The 16,918-nt window shown below is 45.4% G+C and overlaps 1 protein-coding gene across 2 annotated transcripts in view; it reads left to right on the plus strand.

The window, feature by feature from the left end:
* The window catches only part of LOC118285729 (ephrin-A2), a 68,372-nt gene extending 54,923 nt beyond the window's left edge, over nt 1-13,449 (plus strand). The window contains exons 2-4 of one of the 2 annotated variants that reach the window (XM_035609506.2): nt 5,618-5,910; nt 10,652-10,717; nt 12,212-13,449. In XM_035609506.2, coding sequence (XP_035465399.1) covers nt 5,618-5,910; nt 10,652-10,717; nt 12,212-12,330 — 478 coding nt within the window. In that variant the 3' untranslated portion in view covers nt 12,331-13,449. The remainder of the gene's footprint in view (nt 1-5,617; nt 5,911-10,651; nt 10,718-12,211) is intronic. The other variant, XM_035609507.2, reaches the window with a different exon arrangement.
* Nucleotides 13,450-16,918: the final 3,469 nt, after the last annotated feature.

Raw genomic sequence — 16,918 nt, forward strand, 5'->3', positions numbered from 1 at the left:
CTGGACTCTTCTTGCAAAGAAAACGCCGTGCGGTGACGTGCGGAGAAAAACAGTCGATTTAGAAGCTTTCTCTTTCTCAACTCTCCAAGAGGATTTGATTTCCGCCGGTTGATTTGAATGCGTGCCGTCCTCTTCCCTTTACCTTAGAATCTGAATTTCAAGGTGCCCTCAAGCACAAGAAACATTCACATTCAGCGTTTCTCGACGAGATACTTCGACAAACACGTCGAGTGCATTCCGTGCATGTTTTGATCTATGTGTGCAAAAGAGTAAACGCAGAAGGAGGAAAAAAAGACTACAAGTCTACAGTCTACAACTTCAACGGCGCTCAGATGAGCACTCGGCCAAGGCCAAACAATCCTAAACAGGATTGTCTGGTTCTTATAGTAGAGGTATTTATTTTTCATAAAACATAGTTAAAGAGAGTGTGTGTGTGTGGGGGGGGAGGGTGTGGATTCACCCTTTAATCCGCATTCGCAACAACATTTATGGGGTTCTTGTCAGGCCCAGGCCACATCCCTCCGCCACGTTTGGTTGAAATCGGTCGAGCAGTTTTTGTGTCACCCTGCCTACAGACGGACGACGGTGCAAACGTTACCTCATTGGTCATTAGGTGTGATTAAAAAAAAGGAAGTGAAAAAACACTGCATACCTAATTAATGGTCATGGGCGTTCTTATGTGTAATTCTTCTTGGTGAAACTCTCAAGCTTTTGCTTGGACGTCTGCCTGACGAGGACCTCGTCGCTCACCATTGCGAAAATATAACAGATCTGTCCCTTATCATTTGGACCATCTTTTCGACAAAAACCTTGATGGCGACTTAGAAGCGTTTTTACGCTGACTGACACCACGCACCCGGAGCTGTGGGGGGGGGGGGGGGGTTTCTTCTCCTTCAATGCGGCCCCATGAACGCTGCATTTTCCCGAGAGTGACGAGAGGGAGCTCAAGTGAAAGTGGAGAAAGTGACGCCCGGAGAGAGAGTGGTGAGAGAATGGAGGGGCAGGAGCGGGAGCATCCTTTGATGTCTGCTCGCTGATCCGGGCCCGCTGTTCAGCACACGGGGCAGGTACGGCAAACATCGGAGGCTTCTCCAACCGGAGGCTTTGATCACCGCCCTGTTGAGAGACGATGTTGATGAGTCAGTGTTGCCGGAATATTAAAAAGTGTCCACTACACGCTCGTAGGTGTACACGGAGACACTTGCATATCCGGTGCAATAATGTGGCGCGCACAAAACACGAACACACACACACACACACACACACATTCTAGACATGCACTTTAATTCTCCTCCTCCTCTCTGTTAATCTTTCATCTCAACTTTTGAACTCCTCCGTTTCCATCTTCTTTTACACCCTGACGTGAAGACACAATGCCATAAAAACCCTTTTACACAGACTCCTTACCGCTGATTGGGGTCCAAGCCTCAGAACAAGCCTTTTACATCCAGATGAGAGCCAGCAGCCCCCCCCCCCCAAAAAAAGTTTGGAAAGGACTGAAGAATTTCGAACATCTATCTTCCTCTCCCTTCTTAACCTTAGTTCTCCTTTTGGATTTTATATTCCAGAGATACAAAAAGCTTAATTTCTCTGGAAAGGAAAGATAATCATTTATCACATAAGTTTTATCACCCCCCCCCCCCCCCCTAAAAATAAATAAATAACTACATACATGAATTATTGCCCTGCCCCGGGATACGAGTGTACACAGAATGAGAAAGAGGAATAAAGGATGTGTGGAACTTAGAGCTTGCGCCACTATGTGTAGAATTTCATATTTCTGTACTAGCCTATATCATCTGTCAAATTATACTCGAGGGAAGTTTTTGTTTTGTTGACAACTTAGGCAAATGTAGCGATCATTGGTGCAGTTAGACTCCATCGTACGAGTTGGTGTCAAACTCGTCGAGAGACAAAGACGAGTTATGTCACCGAAGTCAGAAAATATTGAAATTGTCTGTGAAAATGTTACTCATATGTTTAGTATCAACATAATTAGAAGTCCCTGAACATGTTAATTACCAACATAACCTCATTATGTTGATACTAAACATTATTCGATCACAATTACCTTGCCTTCGTAATGCATTTGCTGTCGGAAATTCGTTTTATATATATTAACATAATTGCTCACAGACAGGCCTGCGTTGAAAGAAAGACACACCATTACCTACGGCAAAAATGACAACCCACACACACCTCACACACATGAGCTCTGTGAGGAGGATACACGCCGCGAGCGGGAGTGCATTCTCGTGTCTTTTTGGCCAGTGCAGTGCGTGTGTTTAATTCCAAATGACACCCAGCCTTAGAGGCAGCGGTGCAGACACACACACACACACACACACTCATCCACATATAACTTCACACACCGACATGTTCTGCTTTATGGCTCGGAGTGCGCTGGCACACACCTGCACACACACGTTCCTGTCCTGATGGGCGTATTAGGAATGCAGACAGTGTCACGGGAGCAGGGCAGGGAGCTGAGTAGCCCGATACAACCTAATGTATCCTGGCACATTAGCCCTTTCTTAGATTGAGCATCCTCCACTCATCGGAAACCTGTTTCACCAGGCCACGTCGCCATTTAACCAACCACACGCGCGCACACACGCGCACACACACACACACACACACAAACACACGCCAAAAGCACTAATGCTCAGATGGTAGTCATCCATAAATGTATCAGTGCACAATCAATAGGCAAAGCACATTTGTCTCAGATGGAAGCCCACAGTAGTACAAATTGAAATGAAATACAGAAAACCCCTCTACCATCTGCTCTTCCTCCAGCTAGCCTCCTCCTCCTCATCCTCTTTTACTCTTTCCTTCCTCGGTGTCTTCGCTTATTTCTTTTTTTTTTAACTCTAATTTGCAATCTCATTATCCCTTCCTCCTGTTCCCCTCCTTCTTGCGCCGTCCGTCGCTTTCTTTTGTCCTCGGCCCGCACGTACTTCCATTTTCCCCCTACCATTTCTCTCTTTGTCTCACTCCCTCTGTTCTTTCCTTGTATTCTCATTCCGTGCATCTCTCACTTCGTTTCTCCCTCTGCCTTTCCCCTTTTTAGTTGTTAATCAGAGTTGATTGGGAGCAGAGAGAGCCGAGAGGAGCTCCCCAGTGGATCAATGCATCTAAATGATGTGTTCAAGGATCCCTTTAGAACCTGCAAAACTCGCTCTGATAGGGCACCGAAGCATGAAGGCACTCATTACATCTAACTCACTTCCTGATTTGCCCTCTGGGAGGGAGATAGGACTGCAGTTATTGGGATAATTTGTCCCAAAGCTAAATATCCCGCTAACCAAAAGTGCTTAGACCAAAATGTCTTCATTCGAGCCAATCAATTACTGCCAAGGTGAGGGGGAAAATGATGAATTTGCTTAAAAGGCTCAATTTGAGCGCGCGCCGCGTTCCATCTGAGACGACGAGATTGCCCCGACAACTGGCTTTGTTTATGCTCATTTGGTTGAAGGCGTTTTTCCCGCGTCTCAAATTTACCGAGCTCTGAGAAACAAGATTTGATAACGTGCAGCAGCTGAATGTTAAATGTGTTTGATGTGCTACATTTGAAATCAAATTGATCGTAGCCATGGCGATGAATGACGTTAGTGTCAGGTACCAGGAGAAGCGGTCGCTACTTAGACACAGACATATGCACATGCCCACAAAGAGAATCGACATTACACACAGACGAAAAAAACACCCTTGTGAATTTAACACATACTTCGAAATTTTAGATGATTTACTAAAGAATATCTCAAAGTGAAATACGAAGATTGAATCCCTGTGTTAAAGACGCAAAAACAAAGGGTCACGCCAATAGGGACATATTATTTATGGAGTGGTAGTAAATAAAATAGCTGAAGTATCAAACATATTTAAAAGTTACTGATTCATTGTATTTTCTTAAGTTATGTAGTTCAAGACTTGTGGTTCAACAAGCGTTACATCTTTGATTATAAATTTACTGTCCGATGTGAAATATTGATTTACCAAGTTCAGTTTGAAGAGCTTGAAGAGTGCTTATAGATATCAATTTTAATTAAAGGTCTCATATTGCAGCTATTAACATAGAGAATCTTTAGTAAATGAAGATGAGACTGTTTTAATGATTAGTCATCTGATATTCTCTATTTTCCCCATGAACTGTTTAACAAGTATTGTACTCAAATCCTTAGATTTTGGTCCAAAAACTGTTCAAATAGCCACACTGTGACGTGAACTGAGATGTTTTCTAATGTGAGTGTGTCCGAAATGTTGAAAATAGTTCCAAATGGATGCATTTTATGTCCTTTTAGAAAAATTATTAAGCCCCTTTTTAAAAAAAATGAAAGAATGTATTCATGACCCATTTTAAGACATTTGTGTCCTCAGAAGGAAACCGGTGGGCCCGGGGCTGGGTGTCACAGACAGGGTAGGGAAGTTGAGAAGTTTAATAATAATACCACAGTGGGCTTTTATCTTTTAATGGCGTTTGTTGGCAATAACAAAAATATGGAATATCACAGGCCTCCCCCTTTCAAGAGAGACGGTTTCGCTCCGGTGACTTCGAGATTGTAAACATAAGTTCCAGTCTCGTATAAGCAACGCTGGCACTAAAACATGAACCTAGAGAGAGCCTGTATTATGTGGGGAGAAGACGCAGCCATATGTTTCTAATACATCATAACTAGCGGGAGGCTTTTGAAAAGAGATGAGGGGAGATGCCAACTTGTGTATTTCCATATGTTACCTGCTTATGATCCTTGAAGCGGTGCCAGAAGGAGGAATAGAGCAAGGGGATATTGCAATTGGTCCTCCACCACACATACCTTCTACATGTGTGTATATACTGCCATTTCTTCTTCAATAACCTCTGACCCACTTCCATTCATCATGCCAACCTCGATGATCTGCATGTGTACGGAACTAAGTGGACTTTTACCACAGCTGCCTGTGTGCACTGCTTTAGGGGATGGGATGATAGTGGGATGGGATAATAATGTGAACCCTCTTCCATCACATGACCCACTTCTCTTGAGTGTCATACGAGTAGGCACTCTGACTGGGAAGAAAAAGGCTATACTCCTATAACATACTAATAATTCCCACGAAGCATAGCTGGCCAAGCTTTATACAAATTAAATCGGCATCTGTCCTCACAAGCAATGCATTGAATGTCTGTTGTTTTTTTGTTTTTTTGTAGCTGACTGTGATCTCTGATCTTCTTGATCTGGTGATGTGCAAACACAAACATGTCCCTACAGCAATCTCGTTATTCCACATAATTGCAGTGCACAGCTTGGCCGCACTGAATGGATACCCACCGCAGTTTCTTTTTTCACAGTGCAATCATACAGACATCCAATATCGCTCGTATATATATATTCATAGTTTTGTAGAAATGTATTGGTTTTTCCTCAAAATATATGTCGCGGCAAACCGCCGTCATCCAGGTGTCTGTGGAGATTCTCTTCCATCCAGGTCATAGTTCTCCAGCGGCGTCGAATCAGGAGCTACTGGATGTTTCACCTCTCTTCCAAGGGAGCTTCTTCAGTCCATCAAGCCTGCTGCCCTCCGCCCACTGATTCCCTGCACGTTCCAATAATTTAAATTCCTCTGTGTCTCGCAGGTTCTGGCACGGAGAGTACAGGGTGGCGGTGAACATCAACGACTACCTGGACATCTACTGTCCGTACTACGAGGGCCCTCCGTCCCACGGGCGCATGGAGCGCTACATCCTCTTCATGGTCAACCAGGAGGGCTACACCTCCTGCCAGCACAGGATGCGCGGCTTCAAGCGCTGGGAGTGCAACCGCCCCAGCGGTCCCGACGGACCCCTGCGCTTCTCGGAGAAGTTCCAGCTCTTCACTCCCTTCTCCCTGGGCTTTGAGTTCAGGCCCGGACACGAGTACTACTACATCTGTAGGTTCTCAGCTTCAGGCATTGTGTGATTCTGTGTGCAATGCGCAGGCAAAGGGGTGTTTGTCTGTTTGTTGCGGGCGCGCGAGTGTGTGCGCGTTCGTGCTCAGTATGCATTTGTAGACAACGTGTAAAAAATGCGCAATCAACGGATGCCGATGGAGGGACTTCTCAAACACAGCGCACCATGCTGCTCGCACAGCCATAGGCGAGCGGTACACACACACCTTGCGTATCTCGCTCGCCCCCCCCCCCCCCCCCCCCCCCCCCCAGCTCTCTCCTGATTTCTCGATGTATCTCTCAGCTTCTGTTGCGAGTGTAAGTGGTGTGCTCAGCAAAGTGGTAAAAGTGTCACCAGGCGTAGTTTGTAATCATTTTTATATTAGCGGTATTGATGTTTCTCCTCACATCAACAAGAGATGTATTAGTATCACAGATGGGCTCTGCCCCCTGAGACAGTTTTTCAGAAACAGAGTTAAAACGCTATCATTCCCCCACCGGGCATGGGACGAATAGTATCTTCAAATTACTCTTAAACATTGTTTTCTGCGGCCCGGTGTGCCAGATGGGCGGGATAGATTTACCACATCCGGACGGTTTTGTGCGAGATTACTAGGTAATCACAGCAATGCACTTTAAATTGACTTTCAAAAGCTTTGCTGTCAACGTCGAAACTTTCCGCCGCTGCACAGGAAACGGCCACTTTTCCTGTGTTTCGAGGCTGCAGGAGGCTGCAGGACAATCAGTTTGACTCCGTAGAGCAGCGCGGGGAAACAAGTGATCGATGGTGCTGTTTTTTCGGGTGAGGAGTGAGAAGCTACTCAACCGTGTAGCATTACATTAAATATGAATCGCGAATTAAAGTTTGAAGGAGGGAATATCAGTCGATAGTGTTGAGTAAGTTACTGTGAAAGGTTAAATCTCTCTGTCATCAGTTATTTGTTCAGACTTCTCTTCCTAAAGACGATGATTCTGCCTATGGACATGAGCAGCATTTCTGCCCCCTCGCAGGTCTCTTCGTTTATCCCCGTGCTGCGGCTGCACAGTCGGCTGAAAAACTGACCTTAACCTTTTTAGTAGGAGATGAAGTACTCTCACCATGAACCATAATGGGATGAGCGCCTCCTGCCCCCACTTTAAGGTCACCACGCGGGTGCAACATATTTCTTTGACAGTGATTTTGTCCTTGGACATTGAGTGATATTCTCTTCCTACACATACTGACACAGGTTTGAATTCAATTCTGCCATTGCATGAGGGTGCTCAGATTTTATTCATAATAAAGCAATATCTCCTGGTATGTAATCGCTTCAAACCAAATCATAATGCACTGCAGTACTTTTTTGGACACTTCTAAAGATGATGAGATAAAATGAAACACTATGTGTTATAATTACAATTTGCAAATGGGTCTTTGCCCGAGTCTGTTGTCTGCACTGTCACAAAGACACATCAGCAGGCGAGAGTCAGGGAGCCAAAGAGACGGAGATAACAGGCGCCCGATGTCCTCCTGCACTTTTCCCAGTTGGTACACACACGCAAAAAACACACACCCTTTTGTTTTCTGTCTCATGTAAGGATGGACAGGGCCCCTCCAGAGTTGTATAGTTGCTGACTATGGTGCTGTGTCTCCGGGACCCCTGAGGGTTAGTGTGTATTCCACAAGGCTGGAGTGTGTGTGTGTGTGTGTGTGTGTGTGTGAGGGTGTGTGTGTGTGTGTATGTGTGTGTGTGTGTGTGTGTGTGTGTGTGTGTGTGTGTGTGGATAAATGTGTTGTGGGGGGTTGGGCTGGTTGTGGGGTCAGTTGTCAAGCAATTGTGAGTCCATGAAAGGCCATGTCCATCATCTTGACTGACAACCACACACACATTCCTGTCTCTCACTGTTTCTCACATGCACAGATGAACAACACACACACACACACACACACACACACGCACACACACACACTCACACACACACACACACACACACACACACACACGCACAAGTCAGTATTGATGTGGAATGAGAGCGTGTGACAGTTTTAACCACCAAGCCCGCCTGATGAGTGTGCGCACGCGCATGTTTTTCCTCTCTACAGATCTTCTGCAGAGTAAAACACATCAATCTTTGATGGTGATTTGTGGCAGGACCTGCGTGACTGTGTGCCCGCGTGTGCCCGGCGGTGTGTGTGTGTGTGTGTGTTTGTCATGTGGTTGACATGTTGACAGGTCCGCTCCACCTCTTACTTCTCCCAGCTGCCATCTGATGAGGTTGAGTGATTTTCAATGGGGTTTTCAGGGGACGCTGGATTGTGGATGTGCTGGGAAACAGAGGCACTAGGAGGGCTGATAAGACTGTTTAAAAACAAAGGACAAAAGTGAAAATTGTTGGAGGGCACGGAGAAATGAAAAGGGGGCAAACAAAGGGGGGGGTGGATCTGTCCACTTCTAGTCCTCATAGTTCTCTCATGGTGTTGCCAGGTTTCAGTCAAACAGTGGGAAAGCCAAAACAAAAGACATATACAGCAGGACAGCCGGATGCCGAGCCAGCAGCGCTTCATAGGGGACCACAAAACACTTTCTCTGCACGCCGTAAGGAGGGTAGGTGGATGATTTGTAGAAATTTGAGGCAAAGGAAGTGGGCTTCAGAGGCGGCATGAGAGGGATGAAGGAGGTGAAGGGCAGGGGGGAAGGATGGAGGGAGGGGTTGTGGGCAGAAAGAGGGGGAGGAGAGGGCAAAGGAAGGGTCAGATTTATTTCCTGTGCGCTGTGGATCTTGATGATGGTCCTCCTTAGGGTCACTGTGGGCTGCGGCAATGCGGACTTCCTCAAGGGAGAAGGCCAAAAGGTCTCCACGCACACTGCTGCAACCCATCAGCGGGTGTGCGCATGTTCCTTTGCACATCCGCATGTGTGTGCTTGTGCGCGTGCACGTCAGCATTGCGCGAGCGAGCAGCTGGTCACCATCTCCTCTGAGGTCTCCACTCCTATTTCACATCAGAGCGAGGTGGGACTAAAAACCCAGATTCAATTTCCTTTGCTATACTTTGAAGTTTGAATCACACTTTTTTTTTAACAGTTTTTGTCATCTTTTTTTTTCTTTTAGGCGGGGGGAGGGGGGGGGGGTTGTTGGCCAGAGCACCGTGGTGGAACAGTGGTTAGTCGCTGTCACCTCCCTGCAAGAAGGGCCTGCGTCTGTGAGGAATTTCCATTGATTCCATTCCCCATTCCGAAGACATTCAAGTCAGGTCGATTTTTCAGAGTCGCTTATTTCCCTACGGTATGAATGTGAGTGTGACTGAATCCCAGTATGTGGGCCGATCCCTCACAGACTTGTTTACATTGCCTGAAGTGCTTAGTATGTTTACAGGAGTAGCTTGGGAGCACGGGTTTATGAGAACTTAAAGGACATTATAAAAAAAATGTAAGAAAGCTATCCAAATGCTTGAAGCAATATATGACACCAAAAAAAGTAATAGTGTGCAGTAATGACTACAGTAACATCCAATTCAAACAAATTACTGAGTTTAAAATACTGTCCTTGCCTCAAACCCGTGTTTTATCATCATGACATATTTGTACTGAGTTAATTACAATTTTGTGTGTGTATTACTTTAAAACAAAAAAAAAGCCCAGCGAAGAAGAAATGTCAAAAGAGGTTCAGGATTAAAGCCCTCAGTTTTCTGGCAAGGGACAGTTCTACACCAACCTCCTGTGAAATGTGTTTGAGAACTGTCAAAAAATAAATTAAACCATCACCTGGAAGGATAACGGTTGATATAGCCGGGTCCCGCATAATTACTTAAAAGATAAGGCTTGTGTTTCTCCATGTTTTTGGTACAAATCCAATATGACGGCCCAAATCAACATTTTCTATCTCTCAATACTACCCTGACTGTAGCACCTCATCCCCTCATAAATTCCTATTGAAGACATACTGTAAATCTTTATATATATATAAAAAAATATAAATTATGTCATTTAAAATGCATATTCATCTTCTAAATCCTCAGGGCACAAACATTTCGCAGATAGAAGTAAACAATGCATTTGTTGGGGTCTATTTTCAGCCGCGCGTTAATATGCATTTGGTGATCTAGTGAGTATCGACAGCGGCAAGACGTCGAACAGTATATGGGATTGACTCCAGATAACAAAAATATACACCCACGTTCATCATTGTAATGGAACATGTCACCCAGTGACACAGTGTAGCTCAGCGCTTCCAGTGGTTTTTGAAGAATAGAAATCTCTGGCATGAAGGCATATATCACGCTCTGGCTCCGACACTGTGAGTAGGATGAGTTCTTTGTGAGGGTTTGTGTTTTCATTTCATGGGATTTGATGACAACAAGAAAATATAGAACATCACCAGTTGTATATTTTTCCTGGGTTTTTTTTATGTTCCCATTGTGAAATCTCCTTTTTTTATGCAGCAAATTGCTAAATAAATGTTTGTTTAGTTTGTTTTAGACGACAGGGTACATAGTGGACGGAGGAAGGCAGGGGGGTGGGAGTGATTGGGGTTTGTTTTTCGCCGCAAAGCCCACAAACAGGTTAATCCAGCCATGGGCACGGCAATCGCTCCTCTCACTCCCAGCCAGCTAACCACCTGGTAATAAGCCCCCATAGCCCTCGGTGACAGGACAATATAAAACTTTTATTAAATGTCCCCAATTACTTCAGGGGTGCAATCAGCAGCGCAAAATCACTTGATCTCCCAACTAATCTCCTCGTTCAATCTCTCTGCTCTTTTACAGCGTCTCCTCACCCGAACCATGTGGGGCGGGCATGTCTAAAGCTGAAGGTGTACGTCAGACCTCCAGGTAAGTCACGCTCGGACTACACACATCCACGCTCGCACGCACACACACACACACACACACACACACAAAGGTCCAGATTGGCTATCAAAGTAAGAATTAAGGGGGAATAAGAGGCCCTGATAGAATGCCCCGGCAACACTCTCTGCTCTGATTCACAGACCAGCCAGGCAACAATTTAACACCTTTGCACGCAGACACTTAAACACACACACACACACACTCACACACACACCCACACACCCACACACAGTTTCTGACACATTCACACATGCAAGCATGCACAGGCGCAAACACACACACACACACACACACACACACGGACGGACGAGGAGAGGCACGGGCACAAAGTGGCGTACGCACATCACGTCAAATCGCATCACGTCACATCAGACTGGGTGTGAGGGAGACCTTCTGTCCTTGTAAAAAGAGAAGAGCGCCGGCTGAAAGTGCTCTCTGACATTGTTACCAAGCCCCGGCGTCACTCCATTAGCTCGATTTACTCCAGAAGAAACCAGAGAGCAATCTAATAATAAACCATTCGAATACAGTAGAAGTCTCATCTAATATTAGAGATTTCATATTTCTGATGAAATTCTTCTCGTGCCTCAGCCTGGTTGCTCCTTCATAGACGGAGCGCAGTGCTGCCTCAAGAGCGCCATGTTGGCCAGTGATAGTGCCCAGTTAAAAATAGCTCAACAGAGGATTGGCATTTCGTGGGGATCAGGTTGCAGCAGGCATTACACTAACCTTGCGTTATCTTTAAAATCTACCTGTACGTCTGTTCAAAGACGGATTCAGCCTCACGTGTTTTTGTCAGCCCGAGCCAGACTAAAGAATAAGACCTGGGTAGTAACACGTCTCCCTAGATAATGACACGGCTTTGAAAGATCTGCGTGCAAGGATGAGAGTCGGCCTTCGCAGCTTTCCAGGGCTCAGATCATTCCATCTTTCGCTGAGAGGGAAGGAAATTCTCTCCTGAAACAACATACGTTCCTTTAGTCCGTCATTGGTGCGGCTCCTCTCGGAGATTCTGCCCTTTTTGGTGCGCTGTTCAAATAATCTGTCTGACATTGCAACTTCCATCTCAACTGTGAAATACTGTCGCTAGAGTGAGGGGGTTGCACGTGTGTGTGTGTGTGTGTGTGTGTGTGTGTGTCAGCTGCTCCAGATTCTGAGTCTGTGTGATTAAACTGTAATTAGGTTGGTTAAACCCCCTGCAGAGCTCAGTTGCTGCCGTCTTCTCCTCCTCCTCCTTTTCCTCTCCTCATCCTTCTCTGCCATCTTCTCTCAGCCCTTTTCCGTGGCTGCTGAAGGGAGAGACTTCTGTGGTTTTGTCGCTCACTTCCCACACTGTCTCCCCTTGAACAGTCCCACGCGTCTGTCCCACAGCGCGTCTCGAAATCCACTCCACTCTCAGATTGTCTTGTCTGTCGGTGTGCGTATCCCTCTCAGTTCAGATGTTTTGTCGTTTTTCTTTTCTCTCTTCTCTTCCAGATGGGTCGGGATACGATTCTCCGGAGCCCTTCCTGACTGACGGAGGGCCGAGCTGGAGGCCAGGGTCCACGGCCCTGTTAGCTGTTCTGGCCTCACTGGGACTCCTCTCCTGGCTGTGATCGCTCTCCCCTTCTACCTGGAGCTCCCACCCAGGGTTGCTGAGCTGGGCTGGCTGTCCCTCTAAATCCATCACCCCTCAGGGAAGCCCTCTGTCTCCGTCCCCCCCTCTCCCACCTCCACCTCTATACAACAACCACCAACCACCCCCACTGCCAGCCCCCCCTAATGGCCCAGCCATGGACACCCTTACCAGGCCTGGCTGAGAGGACTGGGTCCGGAGCTGTCTGGGAATCTGCTCTTCATCACTGATCCCCCAAATTCTGGGTGGGACAGCACCTCTCAGCTGAAAAACACAAGGGAGGTGTCTCTGCACTCATGTCAGGGGGTCCTTTTGATTTGACTATTGACTCTTAGCCACTGATGGGGTAGAAATAGCCGTGGCTATGATTAAACTTGTCGAGTGCAATTCCTATCATCCAATCACGGCAGGATGCATTTAGCGATAGGCCTGGATGCACAAAAATTGGATTTTGCACACATTGCTATCCCATCCTCACACCAAGAATTGGAAGTGGCCAAGCTTGCATTGTAATTGGAATTCTATACTATCTGGATGAATTCCAGCTACAACGAGGAAAAGAGCAGATGTATAGAGATGGAGAGGAAGAAAATAGAAAACAACGGGAAAAACAAAAAACGAACGGGCACAGATTTAAATATGGGAAATGTAATATTGTATGTGTTGATATTTTCAGACCCAGTGTACATTCACAGCAATGTGATATAAAAGTCATAGAGATTGATTTTTTATGAGACGCTCAGATATCATATTATAATGACAAGTATAACCATAGCCTGTTTCCGTAGGAGGGTTGGGTGTGTGTGTGTGTGTGTGTGAGAGAGAGGGTTTTCTGGGTGGGTTTTTGGCGAGGTGTACATTTTCAGGTGGGATGTGTTTCGTCTTCATGTTTCTAAACAAAAGCATTTATCACAGCCTGGCCAGCACAGGCGTCTTCTGCACTGTCTAATGTCGACTGGGTCGGGTGACTTTTGGAACCATGTCTTTCTCATGTATGAATGTACCACTGGTCACCCACCTCTTTTGTCTTTCTGTATTTCTTTGACTGTGGTCACTTACTGTACCTTCTCTCGGACTTGCAGGATAAATGGGTCGGGGATTTGTCGAGGGGCTGGGAGGGAGTGGGAGGGAGGGAGGGGTGAAGCGAAAGGATGAACAGAGGACAGGTGGGAAAAGGGGGCGACACTCGAGTTGCATGACCACTGTGAAACCTTCAGATCAATCTTGTTTGTAATGATGATATATTTTTTCATGGGGAAAATCAGAAACACCCTGCCACCACGCTCTCGCTCTCCCTGAGACTTTTACCAGACGTCAAAGGGGAAAATTCAACCTCTCTCCTCACCACGTTTTTTCTCCTGTCTGGCTTTTCGGTCATTGATGGATTAGCTCGGGCCGGGAGATAAATGGACCCACTGGGTTGTACTGACTGGAAGTCAGCCCTCAGAGCCCAGGCCAGTTTACAATGGACATAAACACTGACTGAAGCTGGTCCCGGGTCTGAGGGTTAAACCAATGTGGGAGGCGCATAGACTGTGGCCAATGAGGTGAGGTGTGTGTGTGGTAGCATCACAACAACACATGTGGGCACATGCACACATACACACACACACACACACACACACACACACACACACACACACACACGCAGTCTTTGATAACGAGGCTGTGTTCCTCTGGTGCGAGCTTAGGAAGGGAACAGCGCACAGAGAGAGGGAACAGACGAGGGAGGGGAAGGGAGAGAAAGTGTGTGTGTATCATGGGACTGATGTTGGGAAGTGAATATAATGAGTAAGCACTGTGAACACACACATACACATACACACACACACACACACACACACACACACACAGTGACCCATGTACTGATACATACACACACACACACACACACACACATGCAGATCTAGACATTTACAAAGACATGGCATGCACATTATACACACATGTACACGCGCATACATACACACGAAAAAACACAAACAAGGGTAAGCACATCCTTCCCTGTTTCATCTTATTTTTGTAGCATTTAAAATCACTGTTAATTACTCCTGTGTGGGATGCAGTGATGGGGTATAGCCTGTGGATGATTAAAAAAAATGTGTCTTCTCTTCTTCTATTCCACTGATGCTGTCCTTCTATCGTTCTTCTTCTTCTTCTTCTTCTTTTTCTTCTTCTTCTTCCTCTTCTTCTTCTTCTTCTTCTCTGGTTTGTGATCCATGATTGGTAGTGGTAGGATGCCTCCAGGTCTCAGCGTCATGTATGAGTTTGTCTCCTTTTCTGTTTGTGGTGTTCTTGTGGAGGCTGACCTCAGTCATTAAAGTCAGTCAGTCAAAAAGTAAACACAGAAGTCAGAGCAAGGAGAGAAACACACAAATAAAGATTGTCTTTTTGTCTACTCGGAAAAAACAAGACAAGTGAGTGGGATTTCTTTAGTGGAAATGTGAATTAATTTCCGTTTAATGGGGTTTTTTTCTCGCCCCCCAAAAGGGGCAGATGATTGTATTCATGTATGAGACTGTACCTGGGTCTTTATTTGGTCCAGTCAATTTTCCTCTGACGTCAAGGTCTTGGGACGGTGGGCACTGAGCTCTGCCAGTCAAGGCATGAAATTATTCAGATGAAATCATCCTCTCCAATCTTCAGCTGTTTCTCCCTCAGCGATGTGACAGCTAATCTGAACTGCTGACAACATGGAGACTGAATAGCGTGATAGCCTATCCTCTCTGGTTTCCATCAGATTTCCAGCAGGGTGGCCTTCCAGTGATGGAAAGTTCATTTACACGAGTACTCGATTTAAGTACAATGTTATGGTACTTACTTGGGTATTTTCATCATCTGCTAATTTATACTTAAACTCCACTCTCATTATTGAGAGTTATATATTCTACTTTTGATTCCATTTCACAGCTTTAGCTGCGAGTTATTTTTTGGAATGTACATTAAAAAAAAATACAAGTTTAACCAGTGGTTCACAATCTGTTCGGATTGTGACCTCTTACCAAAAAAGCAGTGTCTGTCACATTTCAGATGTCTACGAGCGCATCTCTATCCACCTGTTTTGATGCATATTTTCACTTTGCGCAGAAAAAAACACAATTGTAAATGCAGGATTTTGGGGGGGAAAAAGTCATTAAAACTAACACATGAAACGATCAAATGCCACATTCCCATTGCATTCTCCATCCTTTGAAGTTCAAGGTTTAACTGGTGCTCTTTCAGTTGCTCCATCTCATTGTGCCCCCTTTTTCTGGTGCTTTGACGGCACCCGACTGGAGATTTAGCACCACCAGCTGTTTATCTCAATGCACCCAACTCTCCCACTTTACATAACAGTGGCATGCATAAATGTGCATTTACATTTTATTCTGCTGTTTTTCGGCAAATTTGGTTCAAATTTGAGCAACATTTGGATAGAAACTTGGCTGGTGAGCTGTTAGGATTTCCACCGAAGAGTGATTTTTCCCCTGCAAACTTCTCAGATGATGGATGTGTCCTTGGAAATGAAAAAAACATTGAATGTGTTGCCAAAAAGGTAAAAGTCAAAAGGATAACAACAAAAAAATGAATGAGATATGAAATGTTTCCTCTTTTTTCAAAGCTCAATAGATTTCCACCAGATCTGGTCATGAAGACAATAGACACTTAACCCCCTAAAGAGCGTTACTTGAAACCACTGACTCGTCTGTTTTGGCAGCATGATGCAAAAAGAATATACGAAAATGTTGTTTTGGGGGGAAACTAAGGAACATGAATAATAGATGAGGCCTGGCTTGCCATGTACGGCCGTCCTGTGCAAAGCGGTCTAATGGCAATCGATGTCTCCAGTTTCCATCAAATTGCTTCATAGGAGAGCTCAATTTAAAAGGGAGAAAGAATATATTCCAGTGAAAAGGAAATGAGGGAATGAAATTATCTCTGAATACTGAGACACAAGCTTGGTCAGCCAATTCTTTTGTCCTGACAAGTATCGGGTACCAGTGGAATTAGCCCAACGTAAAATTAAGCCCGACCAGGCAAGGGCTTCGAAAACCCTCCCATGTCCCAGTCCTTGTGCGAGGAAAGATGGATGGAACCGCGCCAGAAATGAACAGATGTGCTACTTGAAATCATGAAAAACAAGTGTTCTGGGGCTATGTCGCTGACACACACATGCAAATAAACACAGAGTTGTATCCCCATACATTCCCCACGCTTCTAGATCTAATTAATCTCTTCATTATTTAAGTTATTCTCATTGGCTGTCCTCCATGTGGGACAATAACTGGCGTGAGTAAATTTGGCCTATACGATATTGGTTTTGGCAACCGAAAAAAAGGAATGCCAGGAAATACAGATGGCAACCCTTCTCTGTTCTTTTCTTCCCCCCCTGTCTCTTCATCTCTTCTTCTGTTGATTTCTCACTCTCCCGGACACATTATTAGGCTATAGGCTAATCTATTCTCCTCTCTACCCTGTACTTTTGTCTCCTCGTACTCAACTAACTGGCATGATTTAGGAATTATGGAATTAGGGCAGCGCTCCCATCTCTATTAATGAGAAACGGCATGATGAAAGAGCTTGATCCT

Source organism: Scophthalmus maximus, chromosome 15, assembly GCF_022379125.1.
Source record: "Scophthalmus maximus strain ysfricsl-2021 chromosome 15, ASM2237912v1, whole genome shotgun sequence".
Classification (NCBI taxonomy): Eukaryota; Metazoa; Chordata; class Actinopteri; order Pleuronectiformes; family Scophthalmidae; genus Scophthalmus; species Scophthalmus maximus.